This window comes from Equus przewalskii, chromosome 26 (assembly GCF_037783145.1).
Source record: "Equus przewalskii isolate Varuska chromosome 26, EquPr2, whole genome shotgun sequence".
Classification (NCBI taxonomy): Eukaryota; Metazoa; Chordata; class Mammalia; order Perissodactyla; family Equidae; genus Equus; species Equus przewalskii.
In genome coordinates this window covers 18,011,672-18,022,132 of record NC_091856.1, presented here as the reverse complement: position 1 = coordinate 18,022,132, position 10,461 = coordinate 18,011,672, and the positions used below count along the sequence as shown (strand labels likewise).

General features: G+C 41.6%; 1 protein-coding gene across 1 annotated transcript in view; it reads right to left on the bottom strand.

Moving 5' to 3' along the window:
- Positions 1–1,406: 1,406 nt before the first annotated feature.
- SLC31A1 (solute carrier family 31 member 1) overlaps positions 1,407–10,461 on the bottom strand; it is a 32,258-nt gene continuing 23,203 nt past the window's right edge. Inside the window, exons 2-5 of the mRNA XM_008541757.2 lie at positions 7,824–7,986; positions 7,254–7,326; positions 5,838–6,006; positions 1,407–4,706 (exon numbers count right to left, since the gene is read on the bottom strand). Of these exons, the coding sequence (XP_008539979.1) occupies positions 4,505–4,706; positions 5,838–6,006; positions 7,254–7,326; positions 7,824–7,952 (573 nt within the window). The 5' untranslated portion in view covers positions 7,953–7,986 and the 3' untranslated portion in view covers positions 1,407–4,504. The remainder of the gene's footprint in view (positions 4,707–5,837; positions 6,007–7,253; positions 7,327–7,823; positions 7,987–10,461) is intronic.

Sequence of the window (10,461 nt, the reverse complement as noted above, 5' to 3'; positions counted from 1 at the left end):
AATGTGGGGACACCAGGGGTGGAGTGAGGAATTGGTGTTTCAATTCTCAGGAAATTTCCATGCTATTTATAAAGGAGACAGTTACCAGATTAGTAGATAAGAGCTCATTGCACCTGTAAATCTTTCTTGACACAACTGAGATCACATGCATCAATTGTGTATTTCTCGGGTCCGAGCGTTCATTTCTGGATTGCTCAAGCTCAGGAAGATGGTCAAGTGTTGTGAAGAGATGCCAGCCTTAGCCAGAAGAGTGGACCTTTCCTTTTCCCGAAAGCTGGAAGAACGATAATCAGAAGACAATAAAAATATACTTAGTGTGGCTTGGACAGCCAGCCCTCGTGGTCTAGTGGTTCAGATGCAGCGCTCTCACCGCTGCGGCCCAGGTTCCTGTCCTGGTCAGGGAACCACGCCACCTGTCTGTCGGTTGGCATACATGGCAGCTGCGTGTTGCTGTAATGCTGAAAGCTATACCACCAGTATTTCAAATACCCGCATGGCCACCCAAGGTAGATAGTTTTCAGGGGAGCTTCCAAACAAAGACAAAGGAGGAGGACCTGGCCACTCACTTCTGAAAAAACTCGTCATGAAAGCCCTACGAACAGCAGCGGAACATTGATGTAGCCCCACAAGGTGAGAGGATGGTGCAAAAAGACCAGGCAGGTTCTGCTCTGCTGTACACAGGGTCACTAGGAGTTGGAATTGACTTGACAGCACTAACAAGTGGCTTGGATGCCTATCATGTGCTGGATGCTTCATACCTATTGCTCTTAATTCAAATAGGTACTAGTATCGCCTTTTTATAAGTGAGAAAACTCAGGCTTAGGGATTATTAAAATAACTTGCCTAAGGTCACACTTCTATTAAGTGGTGGAGCCAGGACTAACTCAAGTATGCTTGACTCCAAAGTCCATGCTTATCATACTACACCATGGAAGAGACTAGGCGTGGTGCTGAATGGCAAGATGCCCATCTGGGGGCCAGTAGGAAGGGCAAATAACACCAGCATTCTGGCATTACCAAAGGGATAGGCAGGGCCAATGCTCATCGCAAGGGTTGGCAGTGAAGTTCCTAGAGGCCCAACTCAGGGCCTCTTGCCTGACAGTATAAATACAAGGAAGGGATTATGATATGACAAGTTAGCTTCTAAATTCAGGAATCCTTGGTATACTACGTTATCTGATGCAGCTTCATGAAGACCCTGTCTCCTGTGCAAAAGGTCATGTAGATCTTCTGGCACGTACTAGCTTGTCATTTTAAGTGGAGGAGGAGGAGGAGAGTGAGATGAAGACAGAGAGATCAGGCCACCTAAAAGACTGACAGCTTAAAAACTGATGGTAATGGCCAGACTCTATGTGGACAATGAACAGACTACTTACTCTGACATCACTCTGGGAGAAAGACATACATAAAATCACAAAATCAAAATATTTATTCTCTTCTTTTGTACATGACACTGTTAAAACATTCCTATGACAGCAATACTGCTCTCCAGGAGCTTACAATCTAAAGCAGTCAACATTAATTGTAGACTCAGTGATTAAGGCATAATATCAAATGCAGACTTTGTATCTTTAGATGTATCTTCTAAAAGCAGCAGCTAGAGAGGGCAGGATCAAAATTAAATGACATGAAAATGTACCCTCTGCCCCCTCTCCTTATAAGAAACCCCTTGTGGCCAGAATCCAAGACCAGTGCCCCACAGCCTGCAAGGGAATTCCAGACAACCCTACCATAGAAGTAGTGAAGAAACCTTAACCTTTAACTCCCCGTTGGACACAAAGGATTCCCTGTTTGTGGGCAACGGGGAGCTTAGTGTTCCTCTAGCATAGACTGGAGACAGCACCTAAGATTCTGTAACTCTGCGGATGGTAGTAGGTAGCTCTTTACCTAGCCTTATAGAAATTCTAGTTGGACAATTGCTCCTTGAACCACGCTGAAGGTCTCTACCAAGTTTTACGCCTTTTGGTTGGTATCTATATCGACTGCACAGCAATGTTCATAGAGATTTAATAAACTAGATAAATGGGATAAAAGACTGAAAGGAAGAGAAAAGCAGAGCAGAATACGGGACCAAAGAAATGGGGATATGCCTTTCTAATGTGAAGAGGGAAAGAGGAAAAGAGAAATCTGATCCAAAAGGAACAAAGAAGTCAGGCACTAAATTCCCAGTGAACACGGACACAGAGATGAAAGTCAACAAGACCATTATATCATCACAATCCAAGAGCTCAGGGCAGATGGAATTTAAGCTTTAATTTTCCTCCTTCAGCAGCTTCCTCCTTTGGCGACCTGATCGAAGAATTGAGGGATTCAGGTTTGTCATGAGACTATCTTGAGTACCTGAAGACCTAGCTCAAACTGATGTTTCTGAGTTTCAAATTCACAGCATTTTGTCTTAACCGGCCTTGATTAACCGTACTGAAAAGGTCCTGTACCTGAAAGGGTATTTCACAGCAGCTCACATAAGATTTCTAGAGAGCACCAGGGTCACTACTAACCATTGATTCTTATTATTTTTCATGGTTTTATTATTCCTTGGCTTCTGAGACAATAAGAGACTATTTACACCTTAGTGTTGGATTCTGTCAGTACCTGTGATTCACTCTGCTGATGCTAAGTGTCAGCGTTACAAGGGCCTGGAATGAGAGAAAAGCACACAACTCTAAATGTTGTTCTTCAATTTTAACCTCCGTCCAGTAGGCTCATAACCCTCCCTTGGTTCAAAGCCATGCAAGTACACATTCCTCGCTATCCAATACTTAATTGGCACCCACGGAGAAAGTACAAACTTCAAAACCACAACAGAGGCCAACAGGATAGCAGTGTTTTGTCCCCTCGGCCCTGAGGCACAAGTGGAGTCTAGCACCAAGGAGGGCAGGATTTAACAGACCAGCAGGAGGAGTCTCTTTACAGAGGTAGTTTGGACCGAACAGACTGCAGTGTATACTAACAACCAAACAGAATAAAAATCCCATGTGATTCTTCATTGAGAAAAGAGTTTTGGCCACTTGTGATCTAATTAAGCCCCAAGAGTAACAAAGATGGGCAAAAGAAAGAGGATCTGCCTGGTATGGGCATGGAGTTTGGGGGCTGAGGAAAATCTGGCCATCAGCAGACCATACACTAAGTCTCTCCAAAGAGAAGGCTGGACTTCTGCCCTTCTGGCCCGAACTGGCTGATTTACACTGCAGATCAAAGGTCTTTTCAATCTTCAAGCTACTTCCAAGAAAACACAGATCTATTAAGATAAGGTCTAGTGATTTCATCCATGATGGGAAAAGTTACTTTGGCTACAGCCCTTTGTGCACATGCGCTTGGGTACACATACACACAGATGTGGCTGGATCAATGTTTGTGGAATGACTAAGTGTTTAGATGAGCAGCATTCAGTACCTGACTTAAGCCCAGACATACCACCTACTAATAGCAATTCAAATTCCATGCCCAATACCAGGTAGCTCACTCACCAGGTGATACTCCCTTCGCTTAAAGCAGACATTCTCAAAGTGTGGTCCCCTGACCATCAGCAAGAGCATCGCCTAGGGACTTGTTAAAAATGCCAATTTGGGGGCTCTGGCTTAAGGGCAAGAAACTAGTCTTTTAACAAACCCTCCAGGTGATTCTGATGCATGCTAAAGTTTGAAAACTACTGGTTTAGAGGCAGACACACGAAAACAATTAATGGGAGAAAACGACTCAAACTCTTGCTTCATTCAGCTGTGACAAACCAAGGTACCAAGTCAAAACGTCAATGGTTTTGTTTTAAAATATCTACTTCTATTTTCTCAAATTGATTGTCATCCTTTTTTTTGATTGACAAGTTCATTCTAATCAAAATCTTAAGTGGGAACACAAGTGGATGAGTCAGCCACCCAAGAATGCACATTTCTGCAAGCTCCAGGCCTGAATTTAGTCTCAAACCACCCCTCTGCCCACTACAAAGATTTCAGCATAACACATTGCACCTCGGGAAAGGCACAATGTATTTCTCACTCACTGAGTCCAAAGACTTGGAACTTATTTTTTTAATGTTAAGTTTGGGTTCTGGGTTTAGTTGGGCAAGAATTTCCCTCAGCTGCTGTCAATCCTGGCTGAAGTTAATCCCTTTCCTTCACTGACTCAGGAAAAATACTTCAAATTCACATATTGTCTGTTAAAAAAATGAAAAAAGAAGACTACAAGAGGAAACAGGTGATCAAGCTGCCGAATAGAACGCTACCTGGATTAGACAACAATTGGATCTGAGATGACGGGGGAGGAGAGGACATCTCATGGGTGGCTTCACCTCAAGAGAACTGAGAATCTCAGCTCATTAGGAAAAAATGGGAGGTTACCAGTTTAGCTCAGAGACTGTAAGCTAAACCTCTGTTGATATGTGTGTGTGTGTGTTGTGTGTGTGTAAGGAGATAAGGAGCAAGAAGGGAAGATCGGAGTAGGAATCATGTCTTCCAGCCTTGAACTGCTTCCCACTGCAATTGATAAGGCCACACCATGGAGTTTGACGTTAATGGCAATGCTCTGTGATATCCACTACCACCGCCTTCTTCCAGCTGAAGAAAAAGTATCCTGTGCCGGCTCCTGCTGCGACAGCAATGCAGAGGTACCCATTGTAGGTCATGAAGATGAGCATGAGGAAGTAGCTGACGACCACCTGGATGATATGCAGCACAGTTTGCAGGAGGTGAGGAAAGCTCAGCATCTGCTGCCTGGAGAGTAAACAGGGACACAATAGTCAGGGACCCCCAGGGGTGTTCAGGCCGCTCTGCAGGTCAGGAGAAAGGGGGAATGGTTGTAGTCATGGGCTCAACTTGAACTGGACTCCCTTACAGCCACCCTGGCAACTCATGGGTACTTGTGTGTACGTATGTTGTTTATTGGTCCCTGGAAATAAAACATGATAGGGCTGTCAGGTTTATAAATATTGGCTAGGTATGACTACATGTCAGCAGAAGGAACCCTCTTCGGGAAAGGGGAGAGGAAGGAGGAGTGATCCCCTGACTGACCTCCACCTTGGATCCCGAAAGGGAAGCCCTAAACCCTCTCATACTTATTTGACTGGACGTTTTCAAGCCTTCCACCTCGGCAAAGTTTACATTCTAAAATAATGGAAATAAAGTCAAAGGTTGGGTGTAGTAGAAAGTACTAGTTGGGGATAAGGAGACCTAGCTATTTATCCCCTTTGTCACTTACTAGTTCTGTCACCTTAGGTAAGTCACGACCTATTTGGGCCTCAATAAGCTCATCAATACAATGGGAATAAACAGTATTGTGCTTACTTGAAAGCAGGATATTGGTCTATAGGATTCCTTGAGCTCCAATTTAGTTTTAAGACCTACATTTCTATTAAAACTGAATCTCAAAAAGCATTTGCCAATCTGTGGGAAAAACCAATAGTCATCCAAATACTTTCTTAGATGGAATACAGACATTTGTACAGTCTTATATTGTAAACAAAATGAGACCAGAGCTGGCTAGGTACAATTTTTTATAGAAAGGAATCATTTGGATTCTGCCATTCTTCTATACCCTGACCTAAATTTCTTTTCTTAACTTCTTACTATTTTGGCAAATATTTTAAAATACAGATTTCTTACCTTCTTCCAAATTAACCAGTTCTTAAAACTCAGAATAAACGTTCATGTTTGCGGAAGAGTTTCTGTTATTCCTCCTTTGGCCTGCTCATGACCCACAACCCCAAGCCTCCAAAGATGGTTTTGATCAAGGTCATATAGAATCACTAACTCAAGAAGAGGGCTGTTGCTAATAAGATAGCTGCTTTGTTGCTTAACTAATACAGCTCTCCAGAACTTCCATCTGGATCTGTTCAATCTTCTTACCCAACGGTTTTGTGTGTCTCCATAAGGGTAGTACCATTTGGTCCTGGGACAGGCATGGAATTGTAGCGAATGCTGACTTGTGACTTGCGTAGCAGGCTCTCTCGGCCTATCTTGAGTCCTTCATAGAACACTGCTAGTAAAAACACTGCCACGAAAGCTCCAGCCATTTCTAAGTAGGGAAGGAAAAGATGGTGGTACTGTCAAACATGCAAAGTCATTAGCTGGTGTGCTGTCCAAGCTAGAAAGACAACATAGAAAAAGTGCTACTCTCAATTTCTGAATTCCTTATATTGTTAACCTCTTCACTTGTACAGATAGAAGAGAACAGCTAAGATGGTGTTAGTGAAAACATTGCCTCCACTGAAGAACATATTCATTTTCTGATTAAGATACCAAAAAAATATCTGAACAAAAATAACCTTTTGGTCTGGTTGCTTGATGTCATTAAATTAGCTTGTTACATTGAAACACACAATGTAGAATATGCAGAAAAGGACTACAACAACTTATTTTTGAGTGTTGACTCTATTTCTTGAGCAGGCATTTTGATTCTAAGTCTTTCATATTGTGAAACACTGGTAACGATATGAATGTATTCAAATTGCTAATTTAATACACTAGCTAAACTAAGTGCTCCCCTTCTTCTCAGAACAAACTGACTTTGAGGATCCAAAGATCTATCTGGTGGTACTCAAAGCAGTCCAACTGACCAGTGAGCTCGTGCAATCTGAATTTAAGGCACACCAGCTCAACATTGTAGACACAAAGAAATGGGTGATTAGTTACCCCAAAACTAGGACTCTAAGATGGGCCCTGCCAACAATCAGGAATGATGTAGACCACAGTTTGGTAAGCTAGAAGGGGCATTGGACTAGGTAGGTCTGGAAGCTCTGGGTCCCTGTCCTAGATCTGACATACTAACTCTATGTGATTTAGGGCTAATCGTTTCACTATATGTGGCTTAATTTATCAGTAAAATGGAAGGATTGTACTAGATCAATAGTTTTTAACCTAAGGTTATTTTGTGGTATGTATATATAAAATACTTCTTATGTCTTTCGAACTTGACTATAGCCTTATGTCCAAGACCAATAACTTATCAGACAAGGAAACACTCTGGAAAAGGATGAAAGGAAATGGATTACAAAAGACTCCTATCTGGTATCTAAATTATTTTTCAGAAACTCTAAAACATACACATGTTATTTATGGGAGGTTTACCATAAATACCCCTTATTTTATGGTAAGCATTGTGTATCCTTACCTTCTGGGTAGGAAACAGGAAGCAAAATGGTTATGTATCATAACTATAATGATTCAGTAACTATGGCAGAAAGAGGTGCTGGGTTTCCAGATTCTTTGTCACTGTCTCTCATGTGACTGTTATCTTCAAACACCACCTGATGGCTTACTCACCTCCAGGTGTATTGATCACCAAACCAGAAAACAACAGTTCCACATTCTTAAAGCCAAAGTAGAAGGTCATAGGCTGCCAGAAAACCAAAACAAGACAATTAGAGATGATTACAGATTCTAAAGGAGAATTTTAGGTAAAGAAGCTTAGTACATTTAAAAGTAGCAGATAATGAGAGACACTGACTGAAGTGGGAGGCTTTCTTCTGAATTTTTAGCATTACTACCACAGGCACTCTCCACTAGAACTCTCCTTTGCCCCCACCATCAACTTTTGTATTTTTCTCTTTTCTACACAAAGCATAAAGAACAGAACTTAATTCAGAAAAGGGCTAATATTTTGAAAGAAAGGAACACAGAAGAAAGAACCCTAGAAATCTTGGTTCTGGCATGGCTCTGTAATTAATCTGCCACATGATCTTGGGCAAATCACATGGCTTGTCTGGGTCTGCCTTAGTTTGTCCTCATCAGTAAACTGACCTTTAAAGATAACCTTCCAGTCCTAAAACTCGATTATTTCTATTACCCAAGTGGGCGAGCAAGGGCTTGGGCTGCCTCTCCTGGGGCACTCACCATCATCATCATATGGTCCATATCCCCGCCATGGGAGTGGGAGGCTGAAGTGGTCGGGTGGTGGTGAGACGGTGGCGTGGTAGTGTTGTGGTCCGTATGGCTCATCCCCATATGGTGAGAATGGTCCATTTTTCCAGGAAAAGTTGAGAGTCAGCAGAAGATTCTTTTAAGAAAAAGAATTATACATAATAAGGAAATAAAATCTTAAATCTTAATTCTTTGTCTATGTGATATTTCATCCAATGAATAAATGCTCTCGTAGCATCTTTACTCAGAATTATTCTTCATAATCTACAGATGGAGAGAGAAAGAACTGTGCGAATAGGGCTCACCTTTGGAGATTGTGGCAGAAGTTTCAGAAACCTAACCCTTATTCTGCAGAATTGTTCCTTTAATAGACACGTTCAATGAATGTTCAAATTTAAATATGAGATAAGAAGAAGAAAAGTAGCTTCTTTGGGTTGCAGGAAATAGGCAGTTTGCTAATAATGGACAGATTGATGCCATTAATGAAATTTAACTGCTCTAAGGCTTTCTAATCACAAATGTCAGTAGATAAAAAGTACTTCAGATGATTCACCTAATTGGATGGCCTGTGCGTGTTCAACCAGGATATTAAGAATACAATTTCACATATAGGACAACCAGCCTTCAGCTAATTTAAATTTGAAGAAAAGGTCTATCGCTGCCCCAGGCAAGCTGTGTGCTCAGAATTTAGATACAACTTCAATCCTAGCAGGGCATTAGAGCTAAGAACACTGACAACAAGGTATAAATTGGATAATCTATATTAAATTAAGTCTAGACAACAGCATATTCAGCCTTGCATCTTTACTGTCACATCGCCACTTTACTGCAAAGTCCATCTGGGACATAAACCAAGGAGCAAAAACTCCTGTAGCTGGGATGACGGTGGGGAGGGGAAAGTTGAGGAGGGTGGAGGGGGAGGTTGGTGGATTCTCTCTCTGTGTCCCTCAACTCCAGTTGGTGCCGGAAAGAGTGCTTTGGAAATTCCAAGTAGGGATTTCATGTTCATGAGCCTGAATGTGCCTCTCATTATTCACTCAATCGATAAATATTTATCAAGCTCCTACTACATGCCAAACTCTGAGCTAAGTGCTAGTAATTCAACAGGGAATAAGACAAACAAGGTACCTGATGGAGAAAGAAACAAGAAACCCAACAATTTCATGGTGTGATTAGTGCTGTGAAGGAAATAAACAGGGGACTAGGACAGCTCTACTAAGGTGGAGAAGAGGCAAGCTAGATAGAAAATTTATACAGATTCAGGGGTTATCTATGTCTAACTCAAAAGCACAAATACTCAGCCATTTTCCCCTCTTCAACTCCCTTCTTATTATTGTAGGACAGCAAGCTTAATAAACAGGTTCTTATTTCCAGCAAAGGACATGGCAAGGCATCAAATAGGGATAATCAAGGTTCAACTTTGAATTTAAGTAACTTTCATGCCAGATACTATATTACTTTATAATTACAGAGCCTGACAGTCTGGTCTTATTAATAGCATTCCATAAAAGATTGGAAGTACAAAGAGACATATAGCAAGATTTTTGTCCACAAAGTTTTTATAGTAAACAGTAAAAAATAGAATACACACAAAAATAATCAACATGAGAGCATACACAAAGTTTCAATGATGGGACAAATGGTAAGTGGGCAGCAGTTTCCAGATAAAGAATCATGGTAGGGGGGCGGCCTGGTGGCGCAGTGGTTAAGTTCGCACGTTCTGCTTCTCAGAGGCCCGGGGTTCGAGGGTTCAGATCCCGGGTGTGGACATGGCACCACTTGGCAAAAAGCCATGCTGTCGTAGGCATCCCATGTATAAAACAGAGGAAGATGGGCAGGGATGTTAGCTCAGGGCCAGTCTTTCACAGCAAAAACAGCAAGATTGGCAGTAGTTAGCTCAGGGCTAATCTTGCTCAAAAAAATAAAAGAAAAAGAATCGTGGTAGGATCGAGAGATCACTGGTATCTGAGTGATCATAAATTATGATTATGAACCAAGCAAATGAAGTGAAATAAGAATGAAAAGACTTGCCAGCCAAAAAGAGACTCAAAAAGAGACTGAAGTAGAGGTCACAAATTTTGTTCTCTTCCAATAAGAGTCTGAAAAGTGATTATAGCATAAGAAAACCATAAGGATAATTTCATTCCATGTTATCAACCGGAAGCTTGGCCAAAGATTTAGTGAAAATTTGTAGAGTGCCTTCTGGCATAAGAGACTGAGGGAGATACAGAGATGAACCAGACATGGTGTCTTTCCTCAAGGAGCTTCAAGGCCAAAAGCTAGCAGGGGAAAAGGGAACAGTCATAATTTTAATTTGGAAGCATAAGATAACACGTAAAGGACAGTTTAAAAAGCAAGAACATAGCACCACAAACTACCTAAGATTCGTAACCTTGATTTCCTTGAGGAACTTCTACATGTTCTTCCCACGAACATTTCCTGAAGATCCACAAGATCCTAATTGTTCAGGTGCCTCATTATCAACTGGAGACATCTACTCAATGAAGAGACGAATTCAAATCTCTTCAGACATATAGTGACCCAGTAATTCATATATCTGCATCTCAAGAATGCCTTTCAGAAGACGCATCTGTTTTGAAGTGTCATCTTT